A 25,535-nucleotide genomic window follows, 5' to 3' on the forward strand; every position below is an offset into this window, starting at 1 on the left:
CTCCTCCATGCATATATTACAAAATCAAAACCAGAAAGTTGATGTTACGATCATTTGGTCAGATTTCATTAGTTACACATGCACTTATTTTGTACATGTTTGTGTCTGTAGCTCCCTGCAATTTTATGTCATATAGCTTTGGATAACCACCACCACAAACAAGGTACTTAACGGTACTATCACAAAACTCTCTTATGTTATTAACCTTTTGTATAGCCACGTCCAGTCATCCACCCATGCCTGACCTCTGGCAACCACTTACCTGTTTTCCGTCACTATATTATTTTGCAAGTGTTACGTAAAGGGAATCATGCAATAGGTATCCTTTGAGATCGATTTTTTTTTTCTTTAATAGTATTGTTTTCTTGAGGTTCATCTTTTTTTTCTAGAAATAATTTTTTAAAAAATAGTTTATTAAAATATAATTTATGTAGAGTGAAATAAAACTAAAGTGAAACTAAAATAAAATAAATAAAAATAAAGTGAAATTAAAATAAATAAAAATAAAGTGAAACTAAAATAAAAGTAAAGTGACATGGGTCAGTGCATCTTTTTTTTTTTTTTTTTTTGCAGTATTCCCTCTCCTCCCCTCCCCTTCTACCCCTGCTAACCAAAAAAGAAAATTTCCTTCCTTATATAAATATTTCCTTGACTTTTTACAGTAATGAACTAATACTATCTTTGTCCTTCTGTGATTGACTTATTTCACTCAGCATGTTCTCCAAGTTTATCCATGTTATTCAAGGTTTTGCAGATTCTACATTATTTTTTAATGTTGCATAGTATTCCATTGTGTGTATGTACCATAGTTAGGTTATCCATTCTTCTGTTGATGGGCAGGTGGGTTATTTCTAACTTTTTGCTATTGTAAATAGTGCTCTGATGAACATGGGTGTGCATATATCTGTTATTTTCAGATATGTGTATCAGTAGTTTATTCCTGTTTATTGCTGAGTTATATTCTATAGTATGGATATACCAGAGTTTATGTAACCATTCACTCACTGAAGGGCATTTTGGTAATTTCCAGTGTTTGACTATTATGAGAAAAGCTGATTTGAACATTTGTGAACTTCGTCCGGCATGAAACTAAGTCTTTGTTTTTCTGGGATTATGCCCAAGGGAATATACATTATATTTTGATAAGTGGAAGGTAAAAAATGTAACTTTCCAAATGTAGGCTAATTAACAAAAATTCTCTTACATGTCAGGAAGATAACAAAAGATGAAAAACTCAAATGATGAATAGCATTTTTGATATGCATTAATTTTACTATTCTTTAATAATTTGGAAGTTTCTTTTCTGTCTCCAATAAAACTGTAGCTGATGGGGAGAAAGATGATCAGTTTAATGGAAGCCCTCCAAGACCACAGCCAAGGGGACCAAGAACTCCTCCAGGGCCCCCTCCACCTGATGATGATGAAGATGATCCCATTCCTATGCCAGGTATATAAAAAATCAGTGCTGTTTTTTCCCCCTTAATTAGTGCTAATAATGCTTTTTTGATTACAGAAAAAAAATTAGATGCTGGTAATCAAATCCTAATGAATGCCCTCTTTTTTAATCCTATGCAGTTTCCTTTGTAATTTTTAGTTGACTAGTGAACTTGTTCCAAAAACTCAGTTAATTCATTTCAAGGTGTGTTAACATTACTTTGAAAAATAAAATGATAATGTGCTGTTGTGTTAATGTATAAAAGAGTATCAGTTCACAACAAGCAGCATGTATTGGAAAAGGCAAAAATCCAGGTAGTTAGTTAACCTAAACAGAAAAGGATTAGTTTGTGGTAGAGGAACATGAAATAGTATATTTTATTAATTCACTGTGTAAAGTTGTACAATGTATACTTTTTTTCTTTTTTTAACAGCAAGCAATTCTGTCCCTTTTTTTAGGGGAGTTTTAAGCTAAATCATTCACAGTATCATTACATACTACAATACCCAATCTTGTTGCCTCATGTTATTAAAACTGTTAAAAAATAATTTGTGCCTTAAATCTCATTTTTTTAGTGTCAAGTGACAAGGAAGAGGATGTGCCTCATAGAGAAGATTACTTTGAGCCCATTTCTCCTGATCGGAATTCTGTACCCCAGGAAGGTCAGTATTCCGATGAAGGAGAAGTAGAAGAGGAACAGCAAGAAGAAGGGGAAGATGATGAAGATGATGTGGATGTGGAGGAAGATGAGGATGAGGATGAAGATGATCATCATACAGTTGACAGTATCCCTGAGGAGGAAGAAGAAGATGAAGAGGAAGAAGGTGAAGAGGATGAAGAAGGTGAAGGTGGGTTAAATTGGCTAGGATTTTTGGTTTTAATTATGAAAAGCTTAACTGTATGCAACTTTGAGTAATTAAAACTTATACTAAAGGTAAATGGGTATCAAGGAACCCAAGGTTCATTGAGACATGACTGGAAGCAGAAACTCTCTTATCTCTTCTTTGCTTTGTGTCTACTTTATTCTTCCTGTGAACTAGCTCTTTTTTTAAAAAAAATTTTTATTGTGATTGGGTGAAAGTTTGCAGAGCAAATTCATTTCCTATACAGCATTTCATACACATTTTGTTTCATGACATTGACTGCAATTCTCCACAATGTAACAGCTAGAGAGCTGTTCCCACTTCCTTCCCTAGTTACCTTTTCCCTGTGTCCTTATCTCTCATGTACTCCCCCCATGCCCACCCCTAGCTATCTCCTGGTGCAAACATTGCCTTTCTGTTCTCCCACAGTTGATCTTGATTGCTCCAAGGGTGTACTAAGTGATGTAAATGTTCACCCCATATGCCTGTCTGTTCTTTGTCTGGGAGCTACAGGAGTAACTTCAGTTCTAGACCTGAAGGGTAACTAGGAGCTGTAGTCTTGGGAGGTCTCACCAGGCTCTTATTAGACCAGTAAACCTGTTTTGTTTTTTTTTCATATGATTTTGAGTTTTTGTGAACTAGCTCTTACTGCTCAATTTGCCTCACAGCTTTAATGTCTCTTTAATCATCCAGCTTAAATGGCTAGCTGTATGTCAGCCCTGTTTCCAGTTTCCGGGGAGAGAGTTTGTTTGGTAGGCTAAGATATAAGTTGCTTCTTGATATTGTCAACTTTTGGCAGGGAAACAGGTCATGCAGCAAATACATGGTGCTTAGGGGTTTGGCGGGCTGGTTTCAGAGTAAGGAGTGGTTGTGTAAACTGAGTAGGAATCCTTACAGATGTCTGTTATCTAGATATTTCTGCAAAGTGCTACATTACTTTTAGAAATTCAGAAAAAGAATTTTCAGTTACACATGGATATGTGATAGTATGATACATTTCTTTAATTTGGCTTTATTTTTTCTTTGAAAGTAAAAACAAATATTCAAACTATTTGACCCTTAACATTGTCAAAGAGAAGGCTTGTTAATGCATTTATACAAAATGACATAATATGACTTAGCTTATTTCTGTAATAGTGAGGATTCTACATGAGGATGAGAATCAATTCAGAATCACCCAGGGACCTTGTAGCAAAATATACAAATAGATTGAGTGATACTTTTCTTAGCTTCTCTCATTTCCAGACTACCAATCAATCATTAGAGTCATTGTGTTTGACCAGCAAACAGCAGTTAAATTTCAGGCAGGCAGTTTTTCTTTCCTTTTTTTGAACTTTTATTTTAGTTAGGGTGAAAGTTTATGGAGCAAATTATTTTCCATTTAACCATTTATGTATATTTTGTTTTATGACATTGGTTGCAATCCCCTTAATATGGCAGCACTCTTCCCATTTCCTCTCTGGGTTTCCCTGTTTCCAGTCATCCTTCTTTCTTGCTCCTTCCTGCATTTTAAGCTTTGTTTTTAGGCAGATAGTGCTCTTGGTCTCTTAAGACTGACTGTAAGGAGTACATTGCTCCCTGGAGTTATTTTTTAAGTTTTTGCAGTGTTCCCTCCACTCCCCTCCTACCCCTGGTATCCAGTAAAGAGTTTCCTGCCATATATAAGCCTTTCCTTGACTTTTACAATAATGAACTAATACAATATTTGCCCTTCTGTGATTGACTTTCTTCACTCAGCATAATGTTCTCCAAGTTTATCCATGTTATGTAGTCTTGTAGATTGATGAGACCAGTAAATCTGGTCTCTTTTATGATTTTGAATTTCGTTCTACATTTTATTTCTCCTTCTGTGTCCAAGATCTTCTGCTATGATCCTAATCAGAGCCATTGGTAGTGGTAGCTAGGCACCATCTAGGTCTTCTGGTCTCGGGATAGTAGAGGCTGTGGTTTACATGGTCCATTAATTAGTCCTTTGGACTAATTGTTTCCTTGAGTCTTTGATTTTCTTCACTCTCTGTGATAGTTAAGTTGTGTGTCAACTTGGCAGGGCTTGGTTTTGAGTGGCTAGGCAGCTGGATGTAGTTATTTTCTGTGATGAGACTGGTAATCAACTCCATGTGGAATCTGCTGTGAGTAGCTGGGTAGCTGCCTTAGGGATGTGATCTGCTTCCAGTATATAAGAAGAAGCTTTGAGAAAGGTCTCTAGCTTCTTGGTACCTTTGGATCCTGCATTTGGCTGAGACATCAGTGAGTGGCCTGCTAGGTTACTTGCCAGTCTTGGGACTATTTCTGGACTTGAACTAGTGGCCTGCTGTGTTGTTTGATATCTTGGGACTGTCCCATTTTACTTGTCGACCTTGGGTTTGTCAGCCTCAGCAGCCAGCAGCTGCCTGGGTGAAGAGACGCCTCTAGCTCCAGTGGGCCATGAACAAGACGCAGAGCTGAAGTCCAAGGTTGAGGGGCCTTTACCCAGAGCTGGCCCTTGGAACTTGGACTTCTAGCCTCCAAAATTGTAAGAGAATACATCCTTGTTTGTTAAAGCCATACATTTGTGGTATGTCTGTTATAGCAGCACTAGAGAACCAAAACATTGTTCTTTGCTCTGGGTGGGGAGAGACCATTAGTTGCATCTTAGATGGCCACTTGCAAGCTTTTAAGACTCCAGTGGCTGCTGACCATAGTAGTATGTAGAACATTGTCTTTGTGGACTGTGTTAAGCCAGTTGACCTTCACATTCCCTGAAATCGTGGTTATAAGTTCCCAAGCCCAGTGGCTAATTCCCTCAGGTTGTTTGGTTATGGCTTAACATTTAAGAAGTTTTCAGAAAGTTGTCCCCTGTGTGCTCTATTGTATCCTTGGATATGTTTGCAGCACATGCAAAAACACATGTAGAAGTGTCCTCCATGCGATTTTGTTAATCAGAACACATTTTTTATGAAAAACATGAGCAAATGAGGCTAATTAATTTGACTTTTAATAGAAATGTATCTGCCTCATCTCAGAGTCAAGTGCCTATGGACCCATATCTTTTTAGCTATAGGTGTACTATTACTAAAGCTAAATTGTTTTGAGCAAATAACCCAAAAAACAAAAACCCCATTGCCATCGAGTCATTTCTGACTCAGAGATTCCAAGCCTGTAAATCTTTATGGAAGCAGATTGCCTTATCTTTCTCCTGTGGAGTGGCTGGTGGGTTTGAACCACAACCTTTTTGGTAGCAGTTAAATTCCTTAGCCACTGTACCACCAGAACTCCTTTGTTTTGAGCAAAGGAATGTCAAAAGAGGGCTGAGACTGGAGGAGTGTTCTGGAAACTTTCTTTTCCTTGTTAGGCCATTATAACCCATCACTATATTACCACAGCCAGGCAGTGGTTGTGTTACAAAGTAAAACCAACAAATTTTTTGTTTCTATTTCTGTTTATCTAGCATAGAAGAGGGAGCTCTGGTGGTGTAGTGAGTGCCTAAGGCATTTGACTGTTAAATAGAAGTCTGGTGGTTCAAACCCACCAGCCACCCCTTGGAAGGAAGATCGGGCAATCTACTTCCATAGTAATACCGGCTCAGAAAACCAAGGAGGGGTCGCTATGAGTGGGATCCGACTCGACAGCAGTGAGTTTGGTTTGGTTTTGGTTGACATAGAGGAAAAAGCTGAACATGTATCATGATAAGAAAGCTTTGCTTTGGCTCAGTTGAACATTTTCAATGAACACATTTTCCATAAAAATATAAACAGACCCAGGAAAATATGTGACATACAAATAAAGAGAAGTATAATTTCAGAAATATAAAATTAAAAAAAAAATTTTGTTGGAAATTTTTGATTTAGCTTTGAAATACGATATTCTTACTTAACTGTAATAATCTTCTTCTTTTTTTTTTTTAATTGTGATTTGGGTGAAAGTTTCCAGAGCAAAATCATTTTCCTTACAGTGATTTCACACACATTTTGTTTCATGACATTGATTGCAATCCCCACAATATAACAACTCTCTTCTCATTTCCTCTCTGTAGTTATCTCTTATCTGTGTCTTTCTTTTAACTGTAATAATCTTTGTCTTCCAATACATTTTTCCATATTTAATCTCTCAGGAAGGCAACAGTGATTTCTGAGAGAAATACTTTTGTTACTTGAGGTATTTATAGTTTTATTTCTGTAATGAAATTATATCTGTACCAGATAGTTGGTTGTAAAGCTGAACAGGTCTAGTTGAAGAATTTGCTTAAGAGGTTTCTCCATCACTCCAAAAAAACAAAATGAAACTCCCCTGCTATCAAGTTGATTCTGACTCATAGCGACCCCCATTGGGTTTCTGAGGCAGTAAATCTTTACGGAAGTAGATTGCCAGTCTTCCTTCTGCAGAGTGCCTGGTGGGTTTGAACTTCCAGCCTTCTGGTTAGCAGTCACATGCCTTAAACACTATGCCCCAGACCTCTTCTTTCCATATCTAAGATATTTATAAAATGTTGGTAATTCTTGATGAGATGTTGGGAAAGAAATCAAGTTTTTTGTTTTGTTTTGTTTTGGAGGAAATAATTGTTTTGAGGTCTGCTACATGATTAAATAAGCTATTCTTTGATCAGTCAAAATTTATGCCTTCAGTAATTCATCAAACAATTTTTCAGGGGATGACGGTTATGAACAAATTTCCAGCGATGAAGATGGAATTGCAGACTTGGAACGTGAAACGTTTAAGTATCCAAACTTTGATGTTGAATACACCGCTGAAGATTTAGCATCAGTTCCTCCTATGACATATGATCCATATGACAGAGAGCTTGTACCACTTTTATACTTCAGCTGTCCATATAAGACGACTTTTGAAATTGAAATCAGTAGAATGAAGGATCAAGGTCCAGATAAAGAAATTTCAGGGGCTATAGAAGCCTCAGTGAAATTAACTGAATTGTTAGATTTATATCAGGAAGATAGAGGTGCAAAATGGGTAACGGCTTTAGAAGAAATTCCAAGTTTAATAATAAAGGGATTAAGTTATTTGCAATTGAAAAACACAAAACAAGACTCTCTTGGCCAGTTAGTAGACTGGACTATGCAAGCTTTAAATTTACAAGTTGCCCTTCGCCAACCCATTGCCTTAAATGTCCGACAGCTGAAAGCTGGGACTAAATTAGTGTCTTCGCTAGCAGAATGTGGGGCTCAAGGAGTCATGGCATTGCTACAAGCAGGAGTGATCAGTGGATTATTTGAGCTCCTGTTTGCTGATCATGTCTCATCTTCCCTTAAGTTAAATGCTTTTAAAGCTTTGGACAGTGTCATTAGTATGACAGAAGGAATGGAAGCTTTTTTAAGAAGTAGGCAGAGTGAAAAAAGTGGCTATCAGAAACTTCTGGAGCTCATACTTTTAGATCAGACTGTGAGGGTTGTCACTGCTGGTTCAGCTATCCTCCAGAAATGCCATTTCTATGAAATCTTGTCAGAGATTAAAAGACTTGGTGACCATTTGGCAGAGAAGACTTCAGCTGTTCCTAATCATGGTGAACCTGATCATGACCCAGATGCTGGACTTGAGAGAACAAATCCAGAATATGAAAATGAGGTAGAGTCATCTATGGATATGGATCTTTTGGAATCCTCAAATATAAGTGAAGGGGAAATTGAAAAGCTTATTAGCCTCCTAGAAGAAGTTTTTCATTTAATGGAAACTGCACCTCATACAATGATACAGCCTCCTGTTAAGTCTTTCCCAACAATGGCGCGTATTACTGGACCTCCAGAGAGAGATGATCCATACCCTGTTCTCTTCAGGTAAGACTTGTTTGTTTTGGGAAATACATTCCATAGACCATTGGAGGCAACTTCATGTAGTTGCTTTTGCATTTTATCCGCCTAAAGGTAACATGTCCATATGAGGATATTTGCCATTTCAGAATATTCAGTAATGAAACTGACAAGGATGTTCTTGCTGTGAGTGAGATATATTATGTTAGTACTTAAAATAGTAGTACCCAAACCCAGTCCAACCCAATGCAATGCAATGCACTGTTGTCAGGCTGATTCTGACTTACAGCAACCCTGTAGGCCAGAGTAGATAAATGCCTCATAGGATTTCCAAAGCTGTAAACATTTATGGAAGCAGATTGACACATCTTTATTACATGGAACAGCTAGTAGGTTTAAGCCTTACCTTTTGGTTAGCATTCAGGTGCTTAACCACTGTACTACCAGGACTCCTTTTAAAGCAGTTGTTAGGTGCCGTTGAGTCGGACCCGACTTATAGCGACTCCTCCTTGGGTTTCTGAGGTGCTATCACAATGGAAGTAGATTGCCCAACCTTCTTTCCAAGGAGTAATAGAGCCTAAATTAAAGATACTAATAACAACAATGCTTGGATAAGCATGTTTATGAACTAGCATAAATGAGAAATTGTTGGGATGCTTCTGGGTTGGTACACAAGGGAATGGCGTAAGAAGGAGAGAGATTTTCTGTGTATTCCTTTGTACTTTGTTAATTCTAATACATTATAAACTTAAATTATACTAATTTAATTTTATAGTTCTGGTTGAAGATAACTTAAAGGTTCAATTACCACTTGTTTCTCTTGTCTACATCTCTAGTGTTCTGTTGAAAGAATTTTGCTGTTATTTGGACCACTACCTACAGTAGGGTTTTTGTTTTATTTTCAGAGATTTTTTTTTCCTGGCGTTTTGGCTGTAAATAAGAGGGAGAATGAATTTTAGAAGGAGAAATAATTGTATTTTGAAAGGACTGAATTTGAAGTGATGGCAAGGCTCTAATGTCCTGTGTCATAGGTGCCTAAGACTGCTCTCAAGTTCCATGAGTCACGGGACTTAGCATATAGTTATAGTCATAGCTATGATTTATTACAGTGAAGTAAGTGTAAATAAAAATAAATGCAGGATGCAGAGCACAATCAGCGAAGAGAAAAGGTCCATGGGCAAAGTCAGTGGGAAACCACCAACAAGCTTCCAGAGTCCTCTCCCAGTGGAGTTCCATAGGCTGTGCCTAATTCCCCCACCAACTAGTTATGACAATGTGAGTGAAATGTTGCCTACCAGGAAAGCCAGAATGTTTACTATGGGCTAGCCAAAGGAAGGTTGGGCAATCCTACTTCCGTAGTGATACTGCCTCGGAAACCCAAGGAGGGGTCGCTATGAGTCAGGGCCGACTCGACGGCACATAACAACAACAAAAGCCATGTAGGGACCCTCTGCCTAGCACAAACCAGAATTTGAAACTCCCAGAAGGAAAGCAAGTGTTCAACATAAACAATATTGTTTGCATAAGCAATTGAGGCCCATTGTGCTGCTTTTATCGGTTAGGGTAGGAACCCTCCAGGTGTCAGCCTTGTAAGCAGGCTTTTCTCAAGCAGTCTGAGGCCTGTTATGTAACTCTTTTCTGCCCAGTTTATAATGTGGTTAAGAAAGCTCTTAAAGCTCCGTGATTGTGGAATTTTGTCTTCTTGAGAGTTTTGTTTGCCTTTACAGCGAACAGTCACTCAGGGTATTTATTATCATGAAGTAGAAATCTGAATTTAAGCAATAATATGATTGAAGAGGTGGTTTTAGATTTTCTTGAAAACAAATTGTGGCCTTGAGTCTACTTTAGTGATATTTTAATTAATGGAAGCTGTTCTGTAACCACTTGCAGGGATTATCCTTTAAAAATACCAAGAGTAGAGAGATTAGCATTTTGAGTAATGTTACATTTTTTAGCATTCAAAAAGTTAAGATATTTTTCCAAACTCAAAATTCGTAATTTATATTAGGCTTGTCTTCTGTTATAATTAAGACATTTTTGACAGTTTTTTTCCCCTCCATTTTTGAATTTTTGGAAAAAGAGTATTTTGTTTCTTTTTGCTTCAAAATCTGTTTAAGTGTAACTTTGAAGAAGTTGATTTTAGCAAAGCATTTTAAAATGGCAAGGCCTACAAGGTAAGGAAATCTTATAGGTAAGGAAGTACATGCTCAAAGAGGTTTCCTGTAACATTTGTGTCTATTTTAGTATGTGGGGTTAATTCAAACTTTTCCTCGTAAAACTATATATACTGAAAAGTAGGTCTTGGATTTGCTAAAAAAGAGTGCTGTGATGGTGCTTTTAACTATTTAATTACTAAAAAATTAATAATTTGAGATTTTTTTCCTTAGATATACTAATTCATTTATATAGGGCATCTCAAAATACTGCATTTTTCTGTAGTCGATATACTGTAGTTTTCCTGGATAAACAAATTCAGATAAGCTGATAGGCCATGAATATAGTAGGACCATGGTGAAAAAGCAGTATTTGATAAGCGACCTAGAAAGGAGGCCCAGAATTTAAAATCAGGGTTGACTCTGGAAAGAGAAACTTGTCATCAGTTGTCTATTGAATATTTGTTGACTCTTATCTAGAAGAAAACCTCGTAGAATTTCCACTTTTCTTTGGTCCAGTGAAGAGGAGGCTTGCTACTCACGTTATGTGTTCAGTTAAAGCAGTGTATTATTTGGGGATGATTATGGCTGTTAAAAAATTTTCCTCTCTCCCCTCCAGGAAATATGAGTAAACTAACTGACTTTACATATATCAATTAACTTTTCTACAGGTATCTTCACAGTCATAACTTCTTGGAGTTGGTTACCTTGCTTCTGTCAATTCCTGTAACAAGTGCTCATCCCGGTGTGCTACAAGCCACAAAAGATATCTTAAAGTTTCTTGCACAGTCACAAAAAGGTCTTCTTTTTTTTATGTCGGAATATGAAGCAACAAATTTGTTGATCAGAGCTCTGTGTCACCTTTATGATCAAGATGAAGAGGAAGGACTCCAATCTGATGGTGTTATTGATGATGCATTTGCCTTGTGGCTACAAGATTCAACACAAACATTGCAGTGTATTACAGAACTCTTCAGTCATTTTCAACGTTGTACAGCCAGTGAAGAAACTGACCATTCAGATCTCTTGGGAACTCTTCACAATCTTTATTTGATTACTTTTAATCCTGTGGGAAGATCAGCTGTTGGCCATGTTTTCAGTCTTGAGAAGAATCTCCAAAGTCTTATTACTCTGATGGAGTACTATTCCAAAGAAGCCTTAGGGTAATTTTCTACTTTTTCAGTTTTCTATTATGTTAGGAAACTAGACTAATAATGGCATAGATTTTTAAAATAAGAAGTTAACTTTGAAAGTAAAAACTGTTACTGTTCTTGATACTTTTAACATAGTATATAACTTGTTAGTCAAGGATTAGAATGATAGAAATAATCTCTAAATTGTAGCTGTAAAGCAGTGAGACGAGTGGCTTTTTTAGCAGTTTCTTCAGTTCCCCATGGTGTTGACAGATATTGCAGCTGTAGTACCACTACTGATTTAGGTAGAGGGAAACCCTGTCCTAGGCACAAGAACAACATAGACCTTACAAGTATTTAGGAATATTTTGTAGTCTTCTGCCCTTGCTTTGGCTTGAGATTTCTATAACTGGATGGGAGGAATTAGGAATGATAATGGTTTTGAAGAGTCTGTCCAGTAGAACAGAAGGTTTTAGTGTATGGGAAGAGAGTCGTGCCCTCTGCCTGTGGCTCATGTCACACAAAGCAGTGGCATCTAGGTAACTGCTCTCACAATAAGAACTTGGGATGAGTCTTTGAGTGACAGGTCTCCTTTAGGAGCCTAAGAAGGGCAACTGACAGTAGTGGCTTCTATGGCTTGCTATGTCTCAACAGTTCTGTAAGCATATGATGAAGACTAATGATGACGGTAGATTGATTCATCACACTTGTTCATATCCAGAGTGGAAAAATGTTTTTTTATTATTATTTTGTAATTTGGGTGAAAGTTTACAGAGAAAATTCATTTTCCATTCAATAGTCCATACACATTTTGTTTCATGATACTGATTTCCATCCCTACAATGTAACAACTCCCTCTAGCAGAAAAACATTTTGAAGGAGACTAATGAAGTGTACTTTCTAATCTTTCATTGCAAATGAAGTATCAAACCAAACCAAACCCACTGCCATCAAGTTGATTCCAACTCATAGTGACCCCTGTTGGGTTTCTAAAATTGTGTATTTTTAACAGAAATAGATTGCCTCATCTTCCTTCCGTGGAGTAGCTAGAGGGTTTGAACTGCCAACCTTCTGGTTAACAGTCAGATGCCTTAGGCACTGTATCACCAGAGCTCCTTTTGTTAATGAAGTATGCTTGTTAATGTTTCATTGTTTACTTCATCATGTTTTAAAATAGTATTTTACTTTCCTTTATAATACACATATTTTTCTTTCTATATACTTTTAAGCAGTGTTTTCATGTGAATTGTATGCGAACTTTAAAGTCTGATTTCTGGTCTTTAGGAAGTTAGTTATGTTTTGTTGTAAATTTCCTTGATCCCTTTAAGTAGAAAAAAAAGTGTTACCTTATTCCTGAAAAATTGATTTTGTGTCAGAAACTAAGAAACCTTTTTTTGTTTCAGTGACTCCAAATCTAAGAAGTCAGTAGCTTATAATTATGCATGCATACTTATTTTGGTGGTGGTTCAGTCTTCTAGTGATGTCCAAATGCTAGAACAACATGCAGCATCTCTCTTGAAGCTTTGTAAAGCAGATGAAAATAATGCTAAATTGCAAGGTATGGTACCTCACATTACTTACGCATGTGTGATATGTGAGGTAAAAGCCTTTGAGTATCTGTGATTTGTGCTTTGTCATGTTTTAATAATATACCTATTAATATTTTGTTCTAAACTCCTTGAAATTACCTTTTATGAAGGTAATTTATATAGTATTTTTAATAAGATTTTTAGGAAATTGTTGAAAGTACCTTCTCTTGAAAGTAATGGAATTTGATGTTTAATAGAAGTTTCTAATCCAAAAGAAGAGATGTTGGAAAGATGGAAAGTTCAGTTTGGGGTACAGTTTTGCATTTTTGTGTGTTTTGCTACACCTGTATTTCTAAGTATGACTTATAAATCCGTTTATGGTTAATTAACACATTTGTGCTGTCCTTAAAAGTATAGAATAGTGAATTTGAATGTATTTTTAAAAATACATAAATGTGTCTTGGATGAACTTTATGGCAAACCTTTTGTGGCCATCTTAAGATGTTTAAGATGTCTAATCACAATATTTTGTTATTTTACTTTGGTTCCTGGATTTCTGGCCTTACTGAGCAGAAAATTCGGTAACATTGAGTAAACATTACAAAAGTGCTTTAAAATCACATATGGCCTTTTATTTGTAATTCTAATTTTCATCTGTAATACCTCTAGTAAAAGTTGGGTAATAAACTTCCCATACTGGGAATAGATTTTCCCTGAAGCATGCCTTTATAAATGAGGACACAAAGAGTCTTTAAAGGTCTTATTATAATGCTTTACCACTTATTGTGGGTGATGGGTATACAGATACTTGTTTTATTCTTTGTATCTTTCATTTGAGCTATGTATTCTGAATATATGAAAGAGTACATCTAAAAATGCATAGGAAAAATACTTAAATGTGCATAGCTATAATCCTCATGGTGAATTATAGAACAAAGCAAAGAAATGACTACCATTTTCTATAAAATATTCTGGGAGTAGTATATCTGCATATTGGAATACTTTTCTGGAAACAGTTAACTTGATAAAGTGTAGATATTATAGCATAGTTTCTAGGAGAATTTTGAGTTCAGTTGTGGTAAATGGTATATTTGGAGTTTTTCCCCTTTACATCATTTGTTATAAGCAGAGTTTGCTGTCATAATTTTGGGATGATTGCAATTTCAATTTTATGTAGGCAGATTAAGAAATTGACAGTTTAAAATCCATATTAAGAAAAAGCAGTGAGCAAATGTCCCCCATGGGCTCAGTTCCATTAGAAATTAATACATTTTGAGCATGTTTTCTCTTTGGGGTAGGAGATGCAGGCAGATTAAGAAATTGACAGTTTAAAATCCATATTAAGAAAAAGCAGCCAGCAAATGTTCCCCATGGGCTCAATTCCATTAGAAATTAATACATTTTGGGCATGTTTTCTGTTTGGGGTAGGAGACAGGGACAATTGGATATTAGTTTATAAGCAATTTTATGATTTTTTAAAATATTGTTTGTTGATTGTTACCAAAATTTTATTTAATTAGATTGATTTGTTCAAAGTTTTAAACATTAATGAAACCAAATAACTAACAGTAGTCATTTCTTGTTTCTGAAGCAGTATTGTAGGGCTACATTTTCATTTTAAAGCTTGTTTAAAAACTTAGACACAAATACATTCCTGTATGAAATTTTACATTATTGAAATCAGTACATATCTGATAATGTTTTTCTTTAAGAAAGGATAATTTTACTTCCTTTATTATAAAGGCTTTTAATTTTAAATATTTTAAATTATTCTTTGTTTTTAAGAACTTGGCAAGTGGCTTGAACCTCTGAAAAACCTTAGATTTGAAATTAACTGCATCCCAAACCTAATTGAGTATGTTAAACAGGTAAGTAAAACTTGAAAATGCCTTGATTTTATGTATTGTACTATATAATAATAAAATATAATGTAAATATAAAATCATTTATATAGATAATGCAGGAGCCTTGGTGGCACAGTGGTTAAAGCACTTGGCTGTTAAATGAAAGGTCAGTGGTTTAAAACCACCCAGCAGCTCCATGGGATAAAGATGTCGCAGTCTACTCCTGTAAATAAAGATTTACAGTCTTGGAAACCCCATGAGGCCATTCTACCCTGTCCTGTAGGGTCACTGTGAGTTGGAATCAACTCAATAGCAATGGGTTTGGTTTTTAGTTTGGATTCTTACTCTTGGGGACTTTTTCTAAGATAAACTTCTCATGGCCAATAAGAAATAATAACAGTAGTTAATACTTATTAAGCTCTTTCCAGAACAGAAACCAAGTGGCAGAAAGATGTGACAGTCTGCTTTTTAAGGATTTACAGCCTTGGAAACCCTATGAGGCAGTTCTGCTCTATCTAATAGGGTCACTGTGAGTTGGAATCAATTCGACAGCACTGGGTTGGTTTTTTTTTTTTTTTTTTAATAGATAATGCAGAAACTGTTGATTATCTACTAGACTTTGTGGGTGCAGGTTGATATATGGATCTAGATGGGTATGTGATTGTGTGTGTACATAAACCCACATGCACATAACTCTAAGCTGGACTTCTTGAACTACCAGATTCTATTGTTTTTTTTTTGTTTGTTTTTAATTGTGATTTGGGTGAAGATTTACAGAGCAAATTCACTTTCCATACAGCAGTTCACATACACTTTGTCTCATGACATTGACCACAGTTTACCACAATGCAACAGGTTCTGTTTTCTTTTAAGTGAAAACAGTATCAGCTATATAGATGACATTTACAGAAGTGTTTTGAAAGTTAAATCCTGGGGTGGTATAACATTTCAGTTAAATTTTAATTAAGAAGAATTTTCCTCAAAATTCAGTATAGGTAAAAATTAATAGGGTAAATTCCAGATAATTGCAATGGGGATGGTTCTGGGTTTTTATTTTAATTAATTTGAGATAGTTAATATTATAGTTGAAATAACTTATAAAAGGTTAAGATGACTGCATTGTTTGTTTTTGGTAACTTTTTTTTTTTTCTGGATGCTCCTTAATTGACCCCATATATAGCATAGGAGGGAGCTCTGGTAGCATAGTGGCTAAGACACTTGCCTGCTAACCAGACGGCTGGCGGTTCAAACCCACCAGCCACTCCTCGGAAGGAAGGTTGGGCAATCCTACTTCCGTAGTGATACTGCCTCGGAAACCCAAGGAGGGGTCGCTATGAGTCGGGGCCGACTCGACGGCACATAACAACAACAACATAGCATAGGAAGAAGGACTAAAGGTCTTATTGATAGTAAAATTTTAAGTAAGAAGGGCAGAATGAACCTTGGGAATTACTTTTCCTTCCTTTAGCAGTTGAGCAATGTGAATTACATATATGTGTTTAAGTATGTAACCTGTCTTGGTCTTGAATTTTCAGTGTGTGTTCTTAATGTAATTTGTGTATAATAGCTAATCTGTTGCTATGCTTACCCAGCAACAAAGTCTTCTTTGAAATTCTCTGCTTCAGGTTTTTCTTCACTGATTTGTCTGCCTTCATTGTCTGTCTTTATCCCGTCTCTCCTAGGAGTATCTTTAAATCATCTATTGTCTAACTGCCTTCTGTGCTCCTTACTTTGGTGAAAATGACATCTTGAGCTTTAGATTGTATTCAGTCTTATTTAGCAGAAGGTATTCTGGGTACTTGTGCATGGTCATCAGAATATACAAGATGTTTAATAAATATAAGGTGGCTTGAATAAAAGTAATTAACCAGTAAAGAAACTCACTGCTGTCGAGTCGGATCTGACTCTTAACAATCCTTTCTTGGGTTTCCGAGGTGGTTTCACTACGGAAGTAGATTGTCTGATCTTCCTTCCAAGGAGTGGCTGGTGGGTTTGAACTGCCAGCCTTCTGGTTAGCAGTCACATGTGTTAGGCACTACACCACCAGAGCTTGTATTTAACCAGTAAGAAACTAAATTCTTAAAATTTAAACTCATGTAATTAATAGAAATTTCACTTTTATGTAAATCTCTGTCCTGTTAATGATGATTATTATAAGTGGCTCTCATTCCAACATAATATTAAAAACAGTTGATCCAACATTGAAACGTGTCTCTCTGCCTCCCTGTTGTTTTACGTAATTTGGAATAGGATTATTGAAAATAGGCAAGGAAAAAATTACAGGAAAAGCTAATCTAATTCTTTTTATTTACATTTCTGTCCTGAGACTTAGAAGCTGGAATAGTGACATTCTTTTAATGTTATTTCTTCCAACATGCAAATTTTGTCACCATCTGTATGTTGCTTTGTGAAAGCTATGAAAACAAAGTAAATTGAAATAACTTACTTGTTGCCAGGGAGCATAGCATAAGCAGGTCATAAGGACATAGACAACTATCTGTTTTTTCCCTTTAATCCTGCCCTAATTGGACATCATAACTAGACTTCTGTGACATCTGATTTTTTTTTTTAAAATAGGCTGTGTAGTCCTAAAACATTCCCTGTTTCATCAGTTTTAAAAGACATTTAGTACCATAGGGCTTTGAAAAACAGAGTCATTCCTTTGTTTTTAGGAGAGAGGATGTATGGAAAGACTATACAGAAAGGAATGATTTTAAACTAAATACAGTTAGTCTCATAATTTCTGTTTGTACTTTTTAGTATAATTCTTTTTATTCATATAACATCACAGAGAAGCATGGTACAACTTATGTGAAATTTATAAACTTCTGTAGCTAGAACCCTAATAAATGTTTTAAATTTACTTAGTAAATGTTAAATGTTGTAATGTACTTGACTTGAATCTCATATTTTAGACTGATGACTTGTCTGGTATTTTCTTTTGACTTGCTACATACTAAAAAATAAAATTTTCTGTTTACTTTTATTTTTAAAGAATATTGATAACTTGATGACCCCAGAAGGAGTTGGTCTTACCACTGCACTACGTGTTCTCTGTAATGTGGCATGCCCACCACCTCCTGTTGAAGGTAACATGGCTACCTTCAATCATTCTTTTAGTAAATATCATTTATTAAATAAAATACCCCAAAATCGTAACCAGTTATTTAACATGTAAGTAACTTGTTTTGTTTTCCTTTCTCTGTATACAAAGGTCAACAGAAAGACCTGAAATGGAATCTTGCTGTAATTCAGCTTTTTTCTGCTGAAGGAATGGACACCTTTATTCGGGTTCTGCAAAAATTGAACAGTATTCTGACTCAGCCATGGAGGCTCCATGTCAACATGGGGACTACTCTTCACAGAGTTACTACTATTTCAATGGCTCGCTGCACACTCACTCTTCTTAAAACTATGTTAACGGAACTCCTGAGAGGTGGATCCTTTGAGTTTAAGGACATGCGTGTTCCTTCAGCACTTGTTACTTTACACATGCTCCTGTGCTCTATCCCCCTCTCAGGTCGTTTGGATAGTGATGAACAAAAAATTCAAAACGATATCATTGATATCTTACTGACTTTTACACAAGGAGTTAATGAAAAACTCACAATCTCAGAAGAGACTCTGGCCAATAATACTTGGTCTTTAATGTTAAAAGAAGTTCTTTCTTCAATCTTGAAGGTTCCTGAAGGATTTTTTTCAGGACTCATACTCTTTTCAGAGCTGCTGCCTCTTCCATTGCCCATGCAAACAACTCAGGTATCACTTCCATATAACATGCATCTTATAAATGACTGCGGTAACATAAAAAAAAGCCAATGGTTTTGTTAAGAAATGAAACAAAACAAAAACCCTCATTCCTCTTCCCCCAAAAGGACATAGAATATCTGGAGGAGGGTGAGCTAAAACTGAAGGAAGTGGGTCATTGAGGAAATACAGGGGTAACATTTTAAATGCATTTTTGTTAAAGTGAGTTTTATTATGCTGTTGTATATACTTGTACTTTTATTTTTCTGTTATTTTAAATCCTTTTTTCCCTGTTTTTATCATGTGTTAGAATTTGCTTCGCCAATGGACTCTGCTCTACTGACTGCTAACTTAACGAAAATAAGATTTTTTAGACTGATTGAAGTTAAGCAAATGTCTAATTGTATAATGGAAAGTTAAATGTTTTAAGCATTCAGTAAAGATGTTCTTTTTATAACAATTCTTCCTGAACAGTTTTTGTGACTATAAATAAATATAAAAAATCTTTGTATACACACATTATACTTTTTTAACAGGTTATTGAGCCACATGATATATCAGTGGCACTCAACACCCGAAAATTGTGGAGCATGCACCTTCATGTTCAAGCAAAGTTGCTCCAAGAAATAGTTCGCTCTTTCTCAGGCACAACCTGCCAGCCCATCCAACATATGTTGCGGCGTATTTGTGTTCAATTGTGTGACCTTGCCTCACCAACTGCACTTCTGATTATGAGAACTGTGTTGGATTTGATTGTAGAAGACTTGCAAAGGTATTTTTATTTTACATTAAAAAAAAATTTTTTCCCCAGATCACTCGTCAAACTTTTTTTTTTTTTTTTCACTTAAAATTTATAGACCAGGCTTTAGATGCCGAGGGTACACACACACACACACACACACACACACACACAGAGGCGCTCTGGTGGCATAGTGCCTAAGGCATTTGACTGCTGACCAGAACGCTAGCGGTCCAAACCCACCAAGCACTCCTCAGAAGGAAGATTGGACAATCTACTTCCGTAGTGATACTGCCTCAGAAACCCAAGGAAGGGTCAGTATGAGTCGTATCTGACTCAACGGCAGTGAGTTTGGGTTTTATATACACACACAGATAGCCACGTACATATATGAATATATATATAATTGTTAATTAGAAGGTCTTATCTCATCATTTGTACTTTGAAGGTCTTAATTTTGGGTGTTTGTAAGGTGAGCTATAAAGAAGTACTCTGACTTAAGAAAAATATTTTATTGAAAACCTCAATTTATAAAATTTTATACTAATTATAAAATTCTAAAGAACTTGGCCTTTCATCCAAGGCATGAAATGTTTCATACAAGGTTTACGTAAGATTATATACACTAAGAAATGAATATTAGTTGAATAATAACTTAAAATCAAGAACTTTATTTACTAAATGTATTGATTTTATTTCAGCACTTCAGAAGATAAAGAAAAACAGTATTCTAGCCAAACCGCCAGGTTGCTTGCTCTTCTAGATGCTCTGGCTTCACACAAAGCTTGTAAATTAGCTATTTTACATCTAATTAATGGAACTATTAAAGGTGATGAAAGATATGCAGAGATATTTCAAGACCTATTAGCTTTGGTGCGATCTCCTGGAGACAATGTTATTCGCCAACAATGTGTTGAATATATCACATCCATTTTGCAGTCTCTCTGTGATCAGGTATTTATAGTTATTTTATAAATTCTGTGTCTATCTTTTAAAGCTTCTCTTGTTACAAATCTTGGCTGTGAATTAAGAGCTCTCACCTCTATTTTATTATTTCTGCTATTTAGGGACAAAGTTGACTAGTGAACCAACAGTAAAATGATTTAACCTTTATTTCATAGCTGTCTTTGGGTTTGGGCTTCACAGGGTTCTCTGAAGAGGTGTTTTCCTTTTCTTTATGATATTGTGCCCTCTGGTAGTTGCTTTCTGTACCACCTTTTATGTGTTCTTTGGGATTGATTATGTCTAATATGTTCATTTTCCTTCTGGTTACAAACCAAATCATTCTTGAATTTTATAACATTGTGATTATTTAATTAACACTGTGTTCTCTTGTAAGGACAACTTTTGAAGGTACTCCAGTTTTAGTACATTTCAGACTACCATGCTTATACATGTTTGTAAAAAGTAGTAGTATTCTTTTCCTGCTGCCTATGTTACTGACTTCCAGTTTATAGTTCCATATGTCGTTGAGAGTTGTTTTACCTTGTAAAGCCCATTGTGATTGATAATGCTTGGAGAAGATTTCTATACCTAATAGCATTTTAGCTTGTCAAAATGCTTATGCATTTTGGTCATCAGATGTTATTTTTTTTTCAGGCAGAATATTTTTAATAGAATTCCATGTTGGAAGATTGTATTTTTCTAGTTTAACAAAAATCCAGTTTGATTACATTTAAGATTCAAATCAAGAAGGAACATTTTTGTGGTGTGACTTGTTTTCACAAAAAGGGGACCTGGTAGAAAATAATTTTGGAATGAAGGTATTTTAAGTTCTTTATACCTCAAAGTGTCCATTTGACTGGTGTTTGTCATATAACCTGTGTCGACTACACCGAATAACACTATATAGCATTCTAGACGCCTTGATCACATAAACTTCATGCATAGCCTCATCTTGTTATATTTCCCATCTGATTGAACCTTTCTTTTGACTTTTTAAGCCAAGTTGAATACTGGTATGCAGTGTGTTGATGTGTTTAAAGGTGATGAAACATACCCAAAAATGCTCCTTGTAATATCTAATTGACTCACTTGTATGAAAAAAGTGGTAAGGGTATAGTTATTATTAGCTGAATTTGTTAGGCATTGTTGAAAAACTTGAATTTTAAAAGAATGTAAAAATTAGAGGAAAATACTTAATTGTAATACTTGCTTAAATGTTTAATTGTTCTATCCTATGTTGTGGCATTTTAAATCTAGTATAGATGCTTGTTAAAATTTATTTTCCTGAAAGTTTTTTTTATGAGTTTTAAAAAAGACAAAAATTGATGAGTATTGTATTGATTTTAAATGCTATCAAAATACATCAATTTTTAGTTAACTGTTTGAAAGTGGAAACCACTCTGTACAATACAGAAGGAAGATGTTTTCAAAAGATGTTTTTAAAAATATTAACTAAAATATTCCTTTATGTATGTATTGTTGTATTTTATAAAAGGGCAACACAACTCCTTTTGTTCTTAATGTGTTTGAGTATGTTTGGGGTGGTAAAGTGAAAATAGTATTTTAATGAAATAATTACAGGTATAAACATTCTAAGTGATAGAAATGATCATTTTTATAAAAAATTTTAATGCTCTTCCCCTCCCTAACAGGACATCGCACTTATTTTGCCAAGCTCTTCTGAAGGTTCTATTTCTGAACTGGAGCAGCTTTCCAATTCTCTACCAAACAAAGAATTGATGGCTTCAATCTGTGACTGTCTATTAGCTACCCTAGCTAACCCTGAGAGCAGTTACAACTGTTTACTGACATGTGTCAGGACCATGATGTTTCTTGCAGAGCATGATTATGGATTATTTCATTTAAAAAGGTAAAGTTTTGTGTAATTTAATGTAATCAGATTTGAGTTTTCAGTCTGCTGTGCTCCTCAGATTAATTCATACCTATTACAGAAGGTTGAAAGAATGATTTCTTTTATGAGGAGAACTTCTGTGTGTATGTCAAAGATTCATTAGCAGTGAGATGTCATCTTTTGGATTGGAAATGTGATTTGAATAGGTAGATCCTATACCTAACTTACTTTTTAAAAAAAAAATGTTTTTATTATGTTTTAGGTAAATGTTTACATAGCAAATTAAGTTCCCATTTAACAATTTTTATATACTTTGTTCTGTGACATTGGTTACAGTTTTCACAGTGTGTTGGCATTCTTGTTATTTCTGTTCTGTTTGTTCTGTTTCCATGTATCTAGCTTCCCTGCCATATGTTGCCATCTCATCTTTACTTTTGGGTAAATGTTTGTCATTTGGTCTTATGTAGTTGATTGTTTAAGGGAGCACAGTGCTCATTCACTGTTGGTATTGTTTATTTCATAAGTCAGTCTATTATTTGGCTGAAAAGTGACCTCCAGGAGTGGCTTCAGTCCCAAATTGAAGGGTATCTTAGAGCAGTAGTGTCAGGGGTTCCTCTAGTCTATTAGTCCAATAAGTCTGCCTTTTTTTTTTTTAAGAAATATTAATTTTTCTCCCATTCTATGTGAGACGACCTATTGCGAATGGTCAGTAGTGGTAGCCAGGCATCATCTAGTTCTTCTGATCTTAGGCTAGAAGAGGCCATGGTTTATGTGGGCTGTTGGTCCTGCGGACTAGTTTCCTCATTGAATCTTTGGCTTCCTTCATTCTCTTCTGTTCCAGGTGAGTAGGGACCCATAGTTGTATCTCAGATAGTAACTTGCAAGCTTTTGATACCCCAGGCACTACTCACCAAACTAGGGTATGTAGAATATTATAAACCAATTAATTAATTATTGGTTATGCCAATAATTGGTGTTATGCCAGTTAACTTAATTGTCCTATGAGACTATATCTTAAGCCTTTTAACCCAGTAAACTAATCCTGTGAGGTGTCTGGCTGTATCTAGAAAGTCTCCATAACTATGCGCCCTATACCTAGCTTACTGTTAAGTTAACCTCTTATGTAACTGTCAAACATTTATTAAGACTGAGAGATTAACTTTGGTATAATAGTGTGAGTTAAAATACAGAACTTACTTGGATTTCACCAGTTTTTCCATTAATGCCCATTTTCTGGTCCAGGATCCAAGCCGGAATCCAATCTTGGATTTAGTTGTGCTGTAATCTTTATATCCTCTTTGTTTTCCATGACCTTTGTACTTTTGGAGAGAGGTCAAAACTGATACTTTTTGGTTGGTTATTTTGTAAAATGTTCCTAAATTTAGGTTTTTGTATGTTTTTCCTTGACTAGATTGATGTTATGTTTTTTGGGAAAGATACCACAGAGGTAGATTTACTCTTGATCATGTGACGGAGGTGCTGTCTGCCAGGATTCTGTACTATAAACTTACTGTTTTTCCCTTTTTAATTACTAGTTAAATAGTATTTTGGAGGATATGCTTTGAGACTATACAGATACCTATTTCTGTTTAAAACTTTCTTCCACTAATTTTACTATCAGTGGATCTTTATGTGGCAGTTATTACCATGGTATTCTAATGCTGATTTCCTGTTTTCCTCATTCTTTTTTACATTTATTAATTATCCTTCTGTAGGAAAGAGTTGTTGCTTCTCCCCTATATGACTCATGGACATTAATTTTTTTCTTTTTGTAATAAGCCAATACTGTTACCATTGTATTGCTGCTCAGCTTATTCTAACTTTGACTGTAACACACCTTTTCGGTTGGTTTCTTTCTTTTTAACTTTATTCTCCAATAGTCAGAAACCTAGCTCTCCTTATCTGTAATACATTACTTACTTGTTTAACTCTAATAAACAAATGAAATAGTTTCTAACTAATTCCTCACACATACCACTGTGAGAAATAAATTTACCAACTGTAAAACAGTGTTTGTATGCAGTTCTTTTTGTCTTTAACCTTACAATATTCTGTCAAAACCCTTTCCAAAGTTACTTAGGAGGTCAACTCCTTTCTTCTCTTTCTTTCAGTGTGGTTATATGATTTATTTATAGTAAAATTATATTTGTTTATCTTAGTCTGCATTCTGTCTTATATCCCTCATCTTAATTGGTTTTTGTTTTTAATTTGTATCCAGGAAAATTCATGATTTGTGGTGTATAGTTGTATGGATTTTGACAAAGCATAGACCATATGTTTATTACCATTGTTTCATACGTAACTGTTTCATCACCTCCAAAATTCCTTTGTACTACCAAACACCTAGCAAGCACTGATTTATTTTTTTCTGTATAGTTTTGGCTTTTTCAGAATGTCATCTGAGTGAAATGATATAATATGTAGTCTTATGGATCTGGCTTCTTTCATTTAACAAAATGCATTTAAGATTCATCCATGTTGTTGCATGAGTCACTGATTTGTTCTGTTTTATTGGTTAGTAATATTTCTGCAGTCTAAGTAGTTTCTAATTTTTGGCGATTATAAATAAATCTGCTCTACACAATTGTGTGAATATAAGTTTTCATTTCCTTTGGTTAGATACCTGGATTATATTTAGTTATATTTGGTTCTGCATCCATGGGTTCAACCAATTGTGTATTGAAAATTCAGGGGGATAAAAGCAATTAAGTGGTCAAAGCAATCCCTCAAAGTTCAGAGGGAGTGTAAAGTAATAGTAATAACTAATCTAGTGATGATTGATACGTGGGTTATATGCAAATACTGTGCCATTTTATATAAACGACTTGAGCATCCGTGGATTTTAGTATTGGGGGTGGGGGTGTCCTGAAACCAATCTTTTGCAGATAACTGAGGGACAGCTGTACATTTAACCTCATAAGAAATTGCCGGACTGTTTCCACATTGGCTGTACCATTTTGCATTCTCCCTAGCAGTATATTAACAATTCCAGTTGGTCCACATCCTCACAGTACTTGGTACTACCAGTTTTAAAAAGTTTTTAGGCATTTTAGTAGGTGTGTAGTAACCTTAGCTTTTGAAAGTTCATGGAAGTAAGGTTCACTTGCTTAAGGTTATACATAATGATCAGTAATTGATACATTCCAATGCTTTTCAACTCAGCTTTTTTCCCATAAACCATATTATCTTAGTGTTCAATCTCATTCCTGTTAGTTATGTCTTGTCCATATCATTATGGTATAAAGCTCTCTACAGCAAGAATCTTACCTTCTGTATTGATTTACCTAAGGCTTCTGTAATGATATGTCAGAATCTAAGAACATTTTCCAATCCAGACCCTGCATGTTTAGTGTTAATATCATACTTATTTTCAATTTTGATTGTGTTATAGCTTAAGAGACATAATTTTGCCCTTGAAATTCTCTTTTGATCATCAAGGAACTGTGTGACTGTGTAGCTATTTTTAGCAGATCCCTGGGTGGCACAAATGGTTAAGCATTGAACTAGCTAAAAGGTTGGAGGAACCCATCTAGAGATATTTTGGAAGACAGCCCTGG

At 35.3% G+C, this 25,535-nt stretch overlaps 1 protein-coding gene across 1 annotated transcript in view; it reads left to right on the plus strand.

Moving 5' to 3' along the window:
* Nucleotides 1-25,535, plus strand: part of VIRMA (vir like m6A methyltransferase associated) — a 69,212-nt gene that overhangs the window by 27,316 nt on the left and 16,361 nt on the right. The window contains exons 6-16 of the mRNA XM_007934869.2: nt 1,325-1,447; nt 2,011-2,283; nt 6,923-8,063; nt 10,861-11,352; nt 12,726-12,880; nt 14,637-14,719; nt 17,691-17,784; nt 17,910-18,454; nt 18,979-19,214; nt 19,883-20,135; nt 21,779-21,996. Coding sequence (XP_007933060.1) covers nt 1,325-1,447; nt 2,011-2,283; nt 6,923-8,063; nt 10,861-11,352; nt 12,726-12,880; nt 14,637-14,719; nt 17,691-17,784; nt 17,910-18,454; nt 18,979-19,214; nt 19,883-20,135; nt 21,779-21,996 — 3,613 coding nt within the window. The remainder of the gene's footprint in view (nt 1-1,324; nt 1,448-2,010; nt 2,284-6,922; nt 8,064-10,860; nt 11,353-12,725; nt 12,881-14,636; nt 14,720-17,690; nt 17,785-17,909; nt 18,455-18,978; nt 19,215-19,882; nt 20,136-21,778; nt 21,997-25,535) is intronic.

Source organism: Orycteropus afer, unplaced genomic scaffold, assembly GCF_000298275.1.
Source record: "Orycteropus afer afer isolate SDZICR_OR568_19922 unplaced genomic scaffold, OryAfe1.0 scaffold00021, whole genome shotgun sequence".
NCBI lineage: Eukaryota > Metazoa > Chordata > Mammalia > Tubulidentata > Orycteropodidae > Orycteropus > Orycteropus afer.